The 16,063-nt window shown below is 45.3% G+C and overlaps 1 protein-coding gene across 5 annotated transcripts; it reads left to right on the top strand.

Moving 5' to 3' along the window:
* Positions 1–278: 278 nt before the first annotated feature.
* NKX6-3 (NK6 homeobox 3) lies at positions 279–10,125 on the top strand. 5 transcript variants are annotated; one of them, XR_005559604.1, is made up of 4 exons: positions 279–1,044; positions 4,031–4,200; positions 6,024–6,520; positions 9,843–10,125. XR_005559604.1 is itself a non-coding variant. In XM_039366912.1 (3 exons), exons 1-3 carry the CDS (start codon positions 663–665, stop codon positions 6,249–6,251), a joined length of 780 nt encoding a protein of 259 aa, XP_039222846.1. In that variant the 5' UTR covers positions 279–662; the 3' UTR covers positions 6,252–10,125. The 5 variants fall into 5 exon arrangements, 1 of the variants encoding a protein (XP_039222846.1); XR_005559603.1 differs by having other exon boundaries at positions 9,375–10,125; XR_005559601.1 differs by having other exon boundaries at positions 6,024–7,008; positions 8,485–10,125.
* Positions 10,126–16,063: the final 5,938 nt, after the last annotated feature.

The raw sequence follows: 16,063 nt of genomic DNA, 5'->3' as shown, positions 1-16,063 counted from the left end.
ATTTCTATCCCAAGACCTTCTCTTACAGGCACCGTGTTCAGAGGTTGTTTGCTACTCAACTGTAAAGTTGGGGTCTCTGTCTAGATTTCCTTTGGTTGAGAGCTCTCTCTCGTCTGTCTCTCTCACACAGACCCTCTCTCACTCCATCCATCACCCCCCCCCCCAAAGCAAAGGCAGCCTCTTCTATCCTTGCCTCCTCCCTCCTGCCAGCATTAGCCATGTGTGCTAAGGTTCTGGTGTTGACCGTGGCGCTCTCAAAGGGCAATTTATCTCAGAGCAGCCAATCCAGGTCCTGCGCTCAAACAGCCCAATGAGAAATGGGAGACCCAAGACCTCAACCTATTGGAGAGCAGGTATTCTAATCAGCCCAGTCTTTTATCCCAGGAAAGGGAGCTTCCCTTGAAGTTAAGTGTGGTGGCCAAGTCAGTCAGTCTTGGTTTCGGAACTGGCAGGAACCTCATGGACTTGGGCCACGGTTGCCTCGGCCACCAGTGCAGCTCCAGGGTCCCAGCAGACGTGGTCCCAGCAAAAGGCCTCCCCATCGAGAGTGGCAGGTGGACATTCCTAGGGCCTCAGGATGGCATTGCCACTGAGCCAAATGCCTTGGGAAGAGTAGAAGCTGCACTCCGCGGTAGGTGCCTTGGCCAGCAAGCAGTCGAGCTATGGACTCCAACCTGCAGGGGACCTTTCTCCTCAACAGCCCTTCTCTGTCCCCGTTCCCGGAAGTGAAAGCCCCCATGTGCCAATATTCAGTGCAAAACTCCTTTTACAAGCTCAGTCCTCCTGGGCTCAGTGCCCAGTTGGCATCCGGCACGCCACATGGCATCAGTGACATCCTCAGCAGACCGGTGGTTCCTCCAAACAACGGCCTCCTGTCCGGCTACTCCCATGTTGGGGGATTCAATGGACTGGGTGCCCAGGGCATTTACTACGGTCCCCCAATGGGCAGTTTTGCCAAGACAGGAAGTGACTATGGAGCCAGGGGCAGGAGCTGTTGGGCTGACCCAGTCCCGGATTGGCATGAAGGCCGAGTATGTGACAATTGTAAGTAACCAACTAGGCATGGGGGAAGGCTGCATGGCATGGGGACATGGTTGTGGTTGATCCGGCTGGCGAGAGGCACTCCGTACGGGATGCCATTGGTCTCAAATGGTGAAGAATAGGTAGCAAAACTTAATCGGACCTGAAAACTGGTCCCAGAATTTGTTTTTTATAGTGGCCTTTTAAGTAGCCCACCAGATTAATTGGGGGAATGAAAGGGTTTCTTGAATCTTCCTGATCTGCTCGTTTTCCTAGGCAAAGGCAAAAATCCTCTGAATCTTAGCGGCCACCCAGGTGCCCCTTGGAACGACGGATGGTGCCAAGGAGTCCAGGGTAACTGATATGAAGCTCAATTAAGGCTAGGAAAGAGGCAAGGAGCAACTCAGTAGAAGCAAGGACAGGGGCAAAAATTGACCCCGAGTTTTTTATTGTGGGGACAAGGATTCTCTCTCTCTCTCTCTCTCTCTCTCTCTCTCTCTCTCTCTCTCTCTCTCTCTCTCTCTCTCTCTCTCTCTCTCTCTCTCTCCCATTGCCTGAAGAGATGGTGGGGACCCTGAACCCCCAAACATCATTGTATTCTTGAGTAGAATCTCCTGGCCATTCAAATCATAATAGACTGCAAGAAGAACTTGATGGAGAAGGACCAGGAAGGTATTCCGTAATGGAATTCATCTGGCAGAGAGACAGCACAGGGTTCAGAAACACCCACCCCCACACCCCACCACAGAGCAGGCTCCAAAGTTACCCTCTTCCGTGCAGCCTGATCTCTGCAAAAATGCACGCTAAGAGAAACTTCAACTATTAAAATGCCATGTGCTGGACTGATGGAAAGGGACAGGGACACAGCCTTAGTGGGGAAAAGTCTCACTCATTCACACATACACATGCACACACACACACAAACACACACACACACACACACACACACACACACACACATACGAACCTTAATAAATGGGGGAAGACTATTCAAAATTTGCCCCTGCCATCCATTTGTGGTAGAAGCATAGAATAACGGAGTTGGAAGGATCCTTGGAGGTCATCCAGTCCAACCCCCTGCTCGAGCAATAGACCCTCTACCATTCTAGACAAATGGTGTCCAATTTCTTCTTAAAAGCACTCGCAACTTCCGAAGGCAAGCCGTTCTGTGGATTGTTTTAAATGTCAGGAAATTTCTCCTTAGTTCCGGGTCGCTTCTCTCCCTGATTAATTCCTATCCATTGTTTCTTGTCTTGCCTTCTGGTACTTTGGAAAATAGGTTGACATACACACATACCACACATACACAAACAGATATAATGGGCAGGCCTGTAATCAGGAATGCAAAACAAAATCAACAACTAATTGTTTCTGCTGTCCCGTGTAAAGGGCAGATGAATCAGAAGTCACATGAGTGGCGGGAAGGCTCTGAGAGGCTCCTGGCTTCATTCACATATATTAAAAGTCAGGGGAAATTGGTGCCTAATGCAGGGGTTGCACATAAGTAGAGAGGGAATCAGAATTGGCTGTTTGCTTTGACTATTTCCACCGATTCAAATTTGGAAGCCAACTAGTTAAAGCAATGCCACAATTTCAGTCAATCCGCACATGCATGACTAAACATGTGTTGATAGAGTGAATTGATTGAGAGGCACTGGATTCAGTTGATTCGGAAAGTCGATTCAAAGAGGCAAATGGATGGAGTTGCCTTCAAATCTGCAGACTGTAGTGTCACACAGCCTTCTTTTCTTCCTTGGCGAGAGATCCAGGCTCCTGTCTTTGTGAGCTTTTTAGCATTTCAGCTGGGTATCCCAGAGGTGGCACTACAGACCCCAGGGCATAAGTGCCGAGGTCTTGCAGCTTAACTCATATGTGAAGGGAAAGGCTGAAATTGGTCCCAATGTAAAAATGTCCCCTCATTGAGAAAACTAGATGCTATGAGAAAAGATGATTCAAAAAAAGGCTCTGTTTTTTTTTTTTTTTAATGAAGGGTCTATTGACTTCTGGAAAACTCACTTGCGGCAATCTGTAATATGAGAGTTGATAGAATGGGTTAAAATATTTTCTCCCAAACAATACCAAGGCAACAAATGAAAAGAAGGTTTGGGCCAGGTGGTAATTTGGACCACTGTACTTCAGAATCGCTTCTGTTCTCCAAACACCCTTATTCCAGATTTACACACACACACATACACACACACACTTGGCTATTTTAAAACACACACGCGGAGATGGGAAAATGCATTTGGGTTTGAACTTATTTCACATGACTGTGGGCAGGCAGGGGTTAAGTTGGTTGTTTGCAAGGCCCTGCCAAAAGAGGACTTTAGGGCAGACATGGGGGGGGGGGTCTCAACGACTGTGAGCAGGTCTTGGTTAGCCCCTTCCCATCTAAAGGTGGGCTTGTGGGAAGATGATGAAGTCTGGACTGCTCAACATCAGTTAAACTCAGTTTCCTTTTCTTTCCACATGGAGACCGCTTCCGGATTTTGTGCTTGAGGTGGACAAAAATGAAACTTTGATTTGGGAATTTACTTAGATTGATTTGCTGTTATAGAAAAAGCTAGTTTATACTACTCTGGAAAAGTAAAACGTGGAGGTTCGATGTTTACTGCAACAGAGGAAACTGGAAGTGAATGTTCTTTCTTTCTCCCCTCCTCCCCCTCATTTCTTTTTCCCTTTTCCTTCCCACTGGGTCCTACTATCTGTTTGTTTTTTTTTTTTTGTATTTTGTATTTTATTTTGTAATACAATAAAATGTTATAATAAAAAAAAGAAATGGGATACAAAGAATTTGGGATCAAAAACCAATAAAAGTAAGTGGAAGTGATGTCAAAAAAAAAAAAAAATTCAGCTCAGCTTCCATCAATGTCCAGCATTGGGAAAGACGAAATTCTAGAGTATCACCGTGCCCAGAAGCTGGGGTTCAAAACATGAGTTGGCTTTGGGTGCTTCCCTGGGGAAACCGGATGCCAGTCAGTGACCATGCTGCCCGTCTCCCTCCATACAGCCGCCGGGCACCTAGGTGACGGCCTCCACAAGAAGAAACACACGAGGCCAACCTTCACAGGACACCAGATCTTTGCCCTGGAGAAAACGTTTGAGCAGACCAAATACTTGGCTGGGCCTGAGCGGGCACGACTGGCATATTCCCTAGGCATGAGTGAATCCCAGGTGAAGGTGAGTTTTCCATACCTGAACTTTGGAAGCCGAGGCAGGTAGGCCCTCAGTGGTGATGACATCCACAAATGGGGTGCTGTCCAGTTTACAGCCAAGGGTCGGTAAAGGTCAGCTTCATAGATGATCCACCGTCGAAGCCTAATGGGTTAGCACAGTGGTTCTCAACCTTTGGGTCGGGATCCCATTTGGGGTCGAACGACCATTTCACGGGGGTCGCCAAACAACGCAGTCCGCCATTTTTTCCCCCTTTTCCTTAGCTGTGCTTTTATTCTGTTGGCTTTTGAAAGCCAATAGAATAGACTCTCTTGAATAGACTCTCTTGAATAGAGTCTATTCTATTCAGAGTCAAAAGCCAATAGGAATTGTCCAGGCTGTTTCTGCCCTGCTGAGCCCGCCAAAAGTCCCATTCTGCAAACGGTGCTGCACCAGTTGAGTAGTCCTCGACTTACGACCGGTTGAGTAGTCCTCGACTTACGACCGGTTGGGGGTCATGGCATTAAAAAAGATTGAGAACCACTGGGTTAGCAGGACCCAAATTATCCATCTTGAAATGAAAGGCATCATTTGGAGAAGTGACTATTGGCACTTATTTTTTCTAATATTCAGCCTTCATATCAAAATGAGAGCTGCCTATCCTAGTAGAGTATGTAACAGATTGACAGATTGACTTTGGATCTGAAGTAGGATCCGAAGAACTGAAGTGTTGAGGGCAACCAGGCCCTGTCTGCCTCTCTCTACGTCTGCTAGGGGAGCATCTTGTTGAGTTTCCAGCAAACTCTCTAGCCTTGAACTTCCTGACAGGAAATTCAGAGGATGAGAGACCTTTCCAGAGATGTCTTCAGGGATGCGGTCAAAAAAGTCAAGATGGTAGTCACGTTCACAAAGTTGGAGCCCTGCCTTTTATTTTTTTAACGTGACACACATAAAATGACCCCATCCCTGTGGACTCTGCTGGTCTTGTTATGTTTGGAAAGAGTCAAGCTGGGAATGGCTCTTTCAAAGTTCAAGAGTTAATAGCTTTGATGTCTTGGCTACTCCCTTTTGAACCTTGTGCTTTCTTCCTCTCCTTTTTTTTTTGCAAAAATTAATGTGGCTATGGATTGCCTCTAAATTAATAATTAAAAACTATTGCCCAGCTCAACAACCCATTAATACAGTCACCCCTTTGGAGCACGTTCAGTCAATTCATCTGGCAAGCTTGTCAGTGGGTTAATTATGTGATTAAATCTTCATATATATGAGCAGAAATTAATTGTTGGTTCTGAAGGGAGGGGGGGAAACAGACTTTGGGCTTCAAATAATCACTGCCTTAGAGAATGGAAACTTCTTCCACGAGAGAACAAGGAAAACATTTTTTTTAAAAAATTTTTTTTAAAGTCTGTGGCCCAGTGAAGTGGAAAACATTTCTTGTCATATTACTTTGGCCCTCCAAAGGTTTTGAACAAGGTGATCAAATCAATTAACTGTCTGGAGCATGTAGCCAAAGAGTCAGTCAAGGGCATAACATTCTGCCAGATCTTTGTGCTCCGAGGTACAGTGGCAACCGCAACAGGAAGTCTGCTAAATTTATCTTCCTGATAGCCCCCACTCTTGTTCCTCCCTCTCCCTGACAACAGTCCCCCCCTTTCTGTTTCCTCCCCCAATGGCAGTCTACCTGGGAAGGGTCAACCACATTTGCCCAACAGTTGAACTAACTGCTGGTCAAGCCTGGGCCAAGGGGCACAGATGTCTCAGGGGCTGTAGGTTGCCCACCCCGAGTTCACGTCTAGGCCAGGTTCTTGCCATCCAAGGATCCCTGATGGCCTCCCTCCCCCCCTTCCCAGGTGTGGTTCCAGAATCGGCGCACCAAGTGGAGGAAGAAGAGTTCCCTGGAGCCTTCCTCCTCTTCCCCACGAGCAGGAGCTGGACCAGGAGAGCGCGCCGTCTCTGATGAGGATGACGAGTACAACAAGCCCTTGGACCCAGACTCCGATGACGAGAAGATACGTCTCCTGTTGCGCAAACACCGGGCCACCTTCTCTGTCCTGGGTCTTGGCTCCCATAGTGGCTGAGAAGGGCTGGATTTGATGGTGCCTGCAGCTTCCAGGGGCGGGGGCTGGATTCAGCAGGCTGGACTTGGAGGTGTCCATGGGGCTGGTGGTGGGAGGCCTTTCTCAAAAGTAGGACCTAGAGGTTCCAGTTCTGAACCTGGTGCAGATGAGTAGCTGCTGTGGCTGCATGCAAGTCTGGGGCAGGACACCCAAAGAAGAAGCCAGCTAGTATCCAGCTTGCCCCTTGGACCTGAGGCGTGCCTGCAGCCTTCTGTTCCATTGGGAAAGAGGTGTGCTTTCATTTGTCACTGCATTTTTCATAATAATAATACCAATAGGCGAAATGGCTCCAAAGATTTACAAGGAAAGCATGTTGGGGACGTTACAGGCATCAGCTGAGAGGTCCTTTGATAGCTTCTTCTCCCTGGTTCAAACTGAACAATGTTGGAAATTTTGCAGGCATTTGGGGGTGTTTTTGGAGGGCGGAGAAGGAAAGTTGGAAGATAAGGGGGTGCTTCTAGTGGAGTTATTATTTTTGTTTATAATGCATCCACTATATTTCATCCACCTATTTTTGCAAGAGGGTCTAGACCAGTGTTTCCCAACCTTGGTCCTTTGAAGAAATGTGGACTTCAATTCCCAGAGATTCTGGGAGTTGAGGTCTACACCGCTTCAGGGCATTAAGGTTGGGAAACACCGGTCCAGATAATTCTGCCCTCCATTTGTAAGAACCTTTTCCTGCTTCTTCTCCCACCGTGTTTCTTTCCAAGGTTAATACGTAGAGAATAGACCGAATACCTGCAATTGTCTGCAATGGTCCCTAATTACCACTCTTAAAATTTCTCTGGAGTCTACCGGAATTGGGCAGCCAATCAATTTAAGTCAACTAACTGAGAAATAACCTCTGAAGGGTTCACCCTCCTCACTGAGTCATGTAGTTTTATCCACCCCCCAATGAAGACAGTTGGAGGGGAGGGGAGGGACTCAAAACAGTCAGCATGTGGTCATGAGCCAAGCCCACTCCTTTTTAAGTGTACTGTACATATAACTCATATTGGGAAAAAAAAGGGGGGCAGCACTTTAATAATTGCCAACCAAGATTGCTTTGGATAGTGAGGTGGATGGCATGTAAATTTAATACTGTACGTGAAATGAAATAAAACAAATAGATTGCATGCTGGCAAACACCTCCCTGATTGGAAGGGAAGGGGTGAACCGTGGGGTCCTTGGTGGTCTCTGAGCTTGGTGGTTTCCTTGCAGATGTTTCATTACCCAGTTAGGGAACATCATCAGTACTAGGAGGGAATAGGGTTGGCTCTTTGTGGTCTGCCCTGTCAGTGTTCCTTCATGGCTTCTTGATTAGGTTGTTTTTTAATGTTAGCTTGTTTGTCTGAGTTGGTGTATTCTTGATTGGGGTAATTGTTTATTATTTGATGGTTGGTCTCATATTAATCTCGATGCTAATCTCTGCTTATCTGGATGTTGATTGCTGGCAAGGAGGGGTTGTGGTCTTTTAGCTTTTTGATTGTCTCTTTTGAATGGTATGTAGATGTTGTTTATCTCTATGTGCCTGTTGATAGCTGAGGGCCAGGCTTTCTAGAATTCTCCTGGAATTTTGGACTTAGCTGGGTTTAAGTTGCTCATAGTTTCTCAATTCATCTGCAGTGAACACCCAGATAAGCAGAGATTCATTACCCCAATCAAGGAGCTACCAATTCAAACACTCAGACGGTAAACAACAGCCTTGAAATCAACAAAAACACTCCCACCAACACCGACAATGACAGGGCAAGCCACTTGTGTATGAACAGGGATCAAATGCCACTTCATGCTAGCATTGGTGATGTTACCTCATTGGGAAATATTTGCAAAAAACCCAGCCAAGCTCAGATAGCACCAAGGACCCAAAACTCCCTTACATTTTTTGACCTCCCCTTGCAAACGTTCCTGCTAGAGACGAACTCGATAAATGAAGATGAAGAATAGCACCAAATCAGAGCACTTTACTTAGCTTCTTTCTTTTACTATTTTCTCAGGCAAAATGGCTTCTCCAATTGTCTGCAATTTTGTCCAAGTTCTTTACAATGCAGTTATATAGAATTGCTTTTAATAAGAAGTAAACAACAATTCCTAGGTTAGAGGAATGACATAAAGTAACTAATAGAGACTTGTAACATACTTATAGAATGGATAAATGAAAATCTAGCAGCTGTGCTAGAATAGTGCAATTTTTATGTCAGGAGTTTGATGACAGAGGAAATGCCTGGAACTTGGTTTTAAAAATCTGATTTAAAAACAGGCATCAAATTCTACATCTATAGTCTTAAGATTCCAATGCAATCTTTCCCCAACACTTTCCCTATGATTCAGGCTTCATTTCGCTCTATCCATCCATTGGGGATGGGGGCGGGTTTGTTTCCAGATGTTGCTTTTGGGGGTTTAGTTGGTGTAACTCCGTTTTTCCAATTTGCACATGCTGTCGGAAGATTATGGAAATTGCCCCCGTGCGACTGGAGAGAAACAGAAATGGAAAAAAGAATCACATTTCTTTTCATTTCTTTCTAGTGTTTTCTCTTCTGGCTTAATTTATTTTCAAAAGCTACTTTTGGATAGGTTTTGTTGGATGTGGTATATTCTGCTCACCTTGAGAATTAAAAAGATGCATCCTTTGACACCGGGAAAGGAAGAGCATTCAACTCTTCTCACCTGCCTATTTTTATTTTTTTTACCTGTTTCCCATCCTCGGAGAGAATGGGAATCAAGAAGTTCTGGCAGGGGAAATGCAGAGAAGGAAACACCAGAGAGGCTAATTTGTGGATGGAGAAAGGGCTGGACATTTGGGCATCCGTGCCCACGAGATGGGAATCCGATTTTGCAAAGCTGAAACCCATTTCTGTGTCCTTCCTTAGCTATCAACCAAATTCACAGGCTTCTGAGTTGTGCCATGCAGCCCTCCCATTTTTTGAAAATTATATTAGGGGGAAAAAAACTGTACAAAAATGCACCTATTTGTGAAAAGCATGACAGAATTTGCAACAAATGTGTACAATCAAGTTCAGAGAAATGGGCACTCAATGTATGCAGTGTAAGTGCAAGCTTTTATTATTATTTTTTAAATACATTCCCTTGCTTGATGTACTGTAGTGTGAAAATGAGAAAAATGGAATCTCTCCTGTTTGCCAAATGGAAGAAACTCCAGGCGGTGGATTCCCATAAATGGGGAACGAAACGTATTCATCCCTTTTGCTCCTACGTGCACCCTGCCTGCCACCTCTGCTTCGGTCTTCCTGAAAATAGGGCAGGGCATCTCCAAAGGTTTGGAGGAATAGACAGAAACCTTGCTATTTCTCGCCTTCAAGCCATGATAGTTGGAAGACTTTCAAACAAGGTGGTTGGCCCTTCAGGAGGTGAACGCCCAGGTGGGAGAGATAATAAGAAGATCTCAATGTTTATCTTGGTTTTTCCTGCCAAAGATGGCTCAAAAGCCTCTATCTGGAAGAAGAGGGAGGGAGGTCCCCTAATCATCCAGAGCTTCGCTTGTTCCGTGTCTGTCGTTGTGGGTGCATTTGTGTGTCCGTTGAGCTAAATCTTGACCTTCTTTTTCCTTCTCAGAGCTAATTATTCTCGCATCTGCGAACTCTGTGAGAAAGCACAGAATGCTGGGAATGCCCTGTAGAGATGCTTTTGCAGCTTAAATTCAGGACGAAACTTCCTTTGGCAAGGAAGAATCTGCAAAACTGGGGGAACAGCATAAATCACACTGAATATGCCAGGAGTTTCTCCTTCACCCCCACTGCTCTGCCCGGCTTGGTTACAGCTGCTGAATGGCACAAGGTTCTCTGGAGCCCTTGGTGTGGGTGGGAGCCTGCCTGGTGTTGGCGGGAGAGAGGGTGAAATGCACGGGATGATGGATGTGCTGGGGGGGGGGGGAATGAGCTGTACATACAGGTGCCAGTCAAATTCCTCAATAAAAAGCATAACCCTGATGTGCTTCTGGTGCTGTTTCTTTCACACAGAAGAGATGAGAAGAGGCAGGGCAGCTCAGGAAAGAATCAGCAGAAGGATGTTTGTGCAATCTCAAATCATGTTGGCTTTGCTCAGGGAAGGAAAGAAATGGAAAGAAAAAAAGGAGGAAAGGAGGGAGGGAGAGAGGGAAGAGGGACAGGAGAAAAGGGAGGATGAAAGGAAAAAAGGAAGGAAGAAGGGAGGGAGGGAGGGAGGAAAGAGGGAAGGAAGGAAGGAAGGGAGAGAGGGAGGGAAGGAAGGAGGAAGGAAATAAAAAGAAGGGAGGGAAGGAAGGAAGGAAGAAAAGAAAGAGGGAGGGAGGGAGGGAGGGAGGAAGGAAGGAAGGAAGGAAACATTGAAGCAAGAGATAACTTTCACAGCAATTATGGTGCTGGCCTAAAAACCAATTAATTCTGGTCCTGCAATGAGTAAGACATTCTGGCTGGGAAGCTTTGGGTCGGTCTCTCTCTCACAGCCCAACAAACCCCACAGGGCTGTTATTGCAGGGAAAATAGAAGAAGGAAGGAGCATTAGATAACTTCGTCGCCTTGAATAATTTACAAAAATAATAAAGGCAGGATAAGAATCTATTAAATAAATAATATGAAATGACAAAAGGGGGATAGATAAAATATGGTGTGATCTCCACCGTGATCACTCTGTGTGCCACAGTAATGCAGAGTTAATTGTTTTAGTTGTCAGTGGGTGACAGAACCTGGGAAAGATTGTCTAATTTTGAGGGACGTTAAGCAAAGTTGGCCCTGGTTAAAATAGACAAATAATTCTGGAACCAGGCAATTTTTTTAAAATAAGTTTTATTAAATTTTTCAGTTTTTACATCCAGGTAATTAGGAAGCAGCATGGTAATAAGGTAATCAATAGTCCAATAACAGAATCATTCATATATGTCAATGGCAATAGACTTTGAAGTGTTACCAAAAAAATAATATGGCTATGTCCATGTTATCACCAGGGATTGAGCCCAACTCAAGGGAAGCTTTCTTTAGATCAGGGTTCGTCAACCTGGATGACTTTAGGATATGTGGACTTCAACTCCCCAGAATTCCCCAGCCAGTGTGTGTGATCCACACATTTTAAAGTGGCCAAGGTCATCAAGCCCTGATTCGGATCAACCTTCCCCAACTTGTAGGGCTTCCAGATTTTGGGACTGGGTGAGTGGGCAAAAAATACCGGAATAATGTTATAATCTCAAAATCCCTCATCTTTCATCCTACTCACCTGCATATATTTCTCTTGCCTCTTGCTAGCTGGGTAATTATTTACAAAACAGTCTTGTACGTATTTTCTTAGCTGGCATGCTGCTTGCTAAGGAGATGTTGCATTTATATTAAGTGGGTCGCATGTTTCTGCTTTTGGGTCCTTTTTGATCCTTTTAATACCAGTTTTAATCAGTTAAATTTTATTACTTAAGTTCATCCCATTTCAGTTTTATGCATAGCAGCTCTTTGTGTGTATGTATATACGTATAACAGAATAATAGAGTTGGAAGGGACCTTGGAGGTCTTCTAGTCCAACCCCCTGCTCAAGTAGGAGACCCTATACCATTTTAGATAAATGGTTGTCAGTCTCTTCTTAAAAGCCTCCAGTGTGGAGCACCCACAACTTCTAGAGGCAAGTTGTTCTTACTAATTTCTCCTTAGAGATAAGTTGTTTCTATTTCTGTTCAGTTTCCATCCATTGCTTCTTGTCTTTCCTTCTGGTGCTTTGGAAAATAGCTTAACCTCCTCTTCTTTGTGGCAGCCCCTCATATATGGGAACACTGCTATCATGTCACCCCTCGTCCTTCTTTTCATCAATCTTGACATCCCCAATTCCTGCAATCGTTCTTCATATGTTTTAGCCTTCACCCCCCAATCTTCTTTGTTGCTCTTCTCTGCACTCTTTCTAGAGTCTCAACATCTTTGTTATATTGTGGTGACCAAAATTGGATTCTTCTTGTAGCTGGAAAAAGAGGGAACTTCTTTGCCTCGGCCCTTGTACTTTCTTGAGTCTTGCAAGAACACTCCGTGTCAGTTCAAAAGTCGCTCATTAGGCCTCTTGCTGGAACATATTAGCACACAATCAATCTCCATTTATCTTGGGCCGACCAGCAAAAACCTATTGAGCTGTCAAAGGGGCAGAATTGATGCTGTGTCAATAGCTCCTGTTTGCTCCCATTTCTGTCCTCCTGGCCAGACTGTGGGAGGCCCTGAGTGTGCTTGGGTCACATGCTGAAGTCCAAAGGGCTGGGTCCTGCACTCCGGTTCCAAGATTAGAGCTCTCCAGAAGCAGGGCTGCTATAAAACCCAAACCAGAAGTTGGAGAAAGCAATCGGATGGGAAGAAAAATGGGGTGAGGTATCTAGATCAAAAGATCTAGATCAGGGGTCCCCAATCCCTGGTCTCTGGACCGCCACTGGGCCACAGCATGCCAGAAAGTAGACCGCGCAAACAAGTGAAGCACCATCTGCAGGAGACAGGCAGCACGCAAAACCAAGTCCTTCCGATCCGTGGAAAAAAATGCTCTCCAAGAAACCGGTCCCTGGTGCAAAAAAGGTTGGGGGCCACTGATCTAGATGATCTTTTGTTCAAACTGCTGGTTTGTTGAAAGTAACTGACTCAGAGTTCCTGAAGTTCCTTCAAATGAAAGGTGTTTCTTTCGGAGGTTTTAGAATGTTTACCTTGGAGATTTTTCTATCTGTACACTTAATAAAGAACTAGCTCAGGGGTAGGTAACCTTGGCTCTTTTATGACTCGTGGACTTCAACTCCCAGAATTCCCGAGCCAGCATGGCTCAGCTTGGAAACCTCTCCCTTTCCCCTCAGCGTGGCTGGCTCAGGAATTCTGGGAGTTGAAGTCCACGAGTCATAAAAGAGCCAAGGTGGCCCACCCCTGTACTAGACATAAAATTCAACATTTGAACCAGCAAATGTTTGCTAATCTCTCTCACTCTCTCGCTCTCTCTTCTCTCTCACACACACGCTCTCTCTCTCTCGGCTTACAATCAATGGTTTAGCGACTGTTCAAAATTATAACACCGCCGAAAAAAAAGACATGACTGTTTTTCATACTTATGACCTTTGCAGCATGTCTGTGGTCACAAGATTAAAATTCAGACGCTTGCCAACCAACTCATATTTACGACGGTTGCCGTGTCCCGGGATCACGTGATCCCCTTTTGTGATTGTCTGACAAGCAAAGTCAGTGGGGAAGCCAAATTCACTTTATAACCATATTACTAACTTAATAACTGAAATAGTTTACTTAGCAACAGTGGCAAGAAGGGTCATAAAATGGGGCAAAACTCACTTAACAAATGTTCCTCTTAGCGACAGACATTTTGGTACAATTGTGGTCATAAGTCAAAGACTATCTGCATAAAACCTTCTCTCTCTCCCCCCCCCCCGCCATCTCTCCCTCCCTTTTTATGTACTAAAACCATTATCTTTTTTAGCACATTCTACAAAAGGATTTGCTTTATTAAAATGCACACACACAAAAAAAATACATGAGCAGCCCATATATCCTGAAAAATAGAAAAATAAATCCAGGTAACTTGATTGGTACATCCTTTTGCTCATCCTTAAAATTTCCAGTTTTTTTGTGTAAACATTTAATTGTACTGTCTTTTTTTTTTTTTTAAAACGACCTGATTTAAAGCCCTGTCCTTCTTCATCAGACCCAAATTGAGTTTGAAGCAAAGTAGAAAGCACAGGGGAAAAAACATGCAGGATAACGTCTTGATGATAAAACTGCAATGTTGCCTTGTACAAAATGGAACTGGATGGAGTTCAGAGGTCCCATCTTCCACCTTCCTACATTTCTTGAGGAGCCTGCAATTTCTGCTTTGTTTAGCAACTGGGAAAAAGTCCCCACGGATTAGTATATGAGCATATTTCTACCCAGCAACATAATCAAAAGTCTTTGCGTAAGCACATCCTGTTTTCCCTAGGACTCTAAGTGATTTTCCTGCAACGTGGTCCCTTTTTCAAGATCATAGTTCCTGGTGGAATCTACCTTTGAGGGAACAAGAAATGAGATAGCTAACCACCCCTCTCTGTCCCCCGGGGCGAGGCCAACCATGACTCCATCCCAGAGTGCATCGGTGGCAGCTGGCTGGAAGCAAACACAGCTGCAATATCTGGAGAGCAGAAAAATCAATGGGAGATAAGGTCCATCAAGCAGCAATTAATAAACTAGCCAAGGGCAACAATGGAAGCGTTGGGATCAGTTGCCCATCACTAAACTTGCTTTCGTGAGTCTTTTCTTCCAAGTTAGAAGGTCAATCTCATCTCGGGTCCACGTCATCACCCTGGGATGTCAGCGGGAAGGAGGTTAAAAATAGACTAAAAATGATGGCTTGTAGACCTGTGCTTCAAGCCACGCCACCAATGTTGCAGGGCTTTGACCACCTGATTGTGACCCACATCTTTGATTTTGTTGACTGTGGATTCCCCTGTGATCAACCTGGTCTTTTGAAAATGGTAGACATTCTACGCGTGCCTGGCTGAGGAATTCTGGGAGTTGAAGTCCACAAGTCATAAAAGGGCCAAGTTTGAAGACCCCTGCTTTAGATGTTGTTGAAAGAGCACCAATCCTGCTTGCCTGAGTCCTTAAGAGGAAAGCTGCTGTCAAGTCAGTCTTTGAGGATTTCAGAGGCGAGGCAGCTTCTGGCTGTAATGGTGGCCCAGGATAAAGTCTTGCCCACTTCCCCACGTCCCTGGTGCAGTTACTTTATCTCAGCGGTCTTCTCGCTCACCTTGGACCTCTCATGCCGGTGGAATATGTTTTTGGCATTTTCTAAGCTGTTTGGCGTAGCTGACAATTTTTAATGTACTAACTGCCTGGTCCAGTGAGCTGATTAATTGGTGTAGGAGAGATCAATACAAAACAGAAAATTAAAACAATTTTAAAGTGATTAAGTAGTTTAACACCTGTCTGCCATGCCGTCAGCCCAGGAAGAAAAATACAGCAGGTGGCAAAAGGCCCCGGGCAGCCAGAGAGAATGACAAATGGGCATCTAAAGGGCCCTCTTTGCGCGCTCGCTTTTGCCATGCCACGGGAGAAAAGCTCGCTCTGGCCAAACATCCCTCCAAGATCTGCAAAGAGACCAACCAACAAACCCAGGGCAAGCTATTCTTACTTCTTATCATAGGACAGTGATGGCGAACCTTTTAGAGACCGAGTGCCCAAATTGCAACCCAAAACCCACTTATGCATCGTTGAGTGCCGGGTGGGTGTGGCCCATTGGATGGGTGTGGCCCATTGGGTGGGTGTGGCTGCAGTGGTAACAGCAGACTGGGTGGGACTAAAAAGTTCAATCAATCAATTCCAATTTTGCAAGATCTTTCCCCCCCCTCCTCCTCCTCTCCTTTTGCAAACCCCATTCCCTTCTAGCACTATGTTCCCTAGTTTGGGAATGAAACATCTGCAGAAAAGCCACCAGGTCCAGAGAGCACCAAGGACCCCTCATTTCAAATAAGAAGATGCTGATAGGAGAGAATATTCTCTCCAATCGGCATCTTCTTATTTCAAATTACTTCACTTTGAAACCACATTCGATGATTCCTCCAGTTGCCAAGCATTACTTGCTCGGTTTCAGTGTCTGAACGTGAGGCAAAGTTTTGCTAGCTGTAACTTGGCCTGGGAAGCACAGCTGGGATCACGTTCTGGGCAGTGAAAGCCGAGCGGGCGGTGCGAGGGGATGTGGAGTGAGTTTGTGTGCAAGGGGGGAGATGTTGACTAGCCGGATGGATGGTTCTTCCACTTCAATTCCACATCCCTTTTCTTCCAGACAAACCCTGTCAGATTTTCATAAATCAAAGCACC

Source organism: Crotalus tigris, unplaced genomic scaffold, assembly GCF_016545835.1.
Source record: "Crotalus tigris isolate CLP2741 ecotype Arizona unplaced genomic scaffold, ASM1654583v1 scf7180000020455.750797, whole genome shotgun sequence".
Taxonomy (NCBI): Eukaryota; Metazoa; Chordata; class Lepidosauria; order Squamata; family Viperidae; genus Crotalus; species Crotalus tigris.
Note: the sequence above shows the minus strand (reverse complement) of the source record. Positions and strands in the feature narration are given on the sequence as shown.

Excerpts from the sequence above, each read along its gene's own strand:
- NKX6-3 (XM_039366912.1), top strand. The coding sequence starts at position 663 with ATGGACTCCAACCTGCAGGGGACCTTTCTCCTCAACAGCCCTTCTCTG. Across the intron at positions 1,045-4,030 it reads AGGCCGAGTATGTGACAATT|CCGCCGGGCACCTAGGTGAC; the intron begins GTAAGTAACCAA and ends CCCTCCATACAG. Across the intron at positions 4,201-6,023 it reads TGAGTGAATCCCAGGTGAAG|GTGTGGTTCCAGAATCGGCG; the intron begins GTGAGTTTTCCA and ends CCCCCTTCCCAG.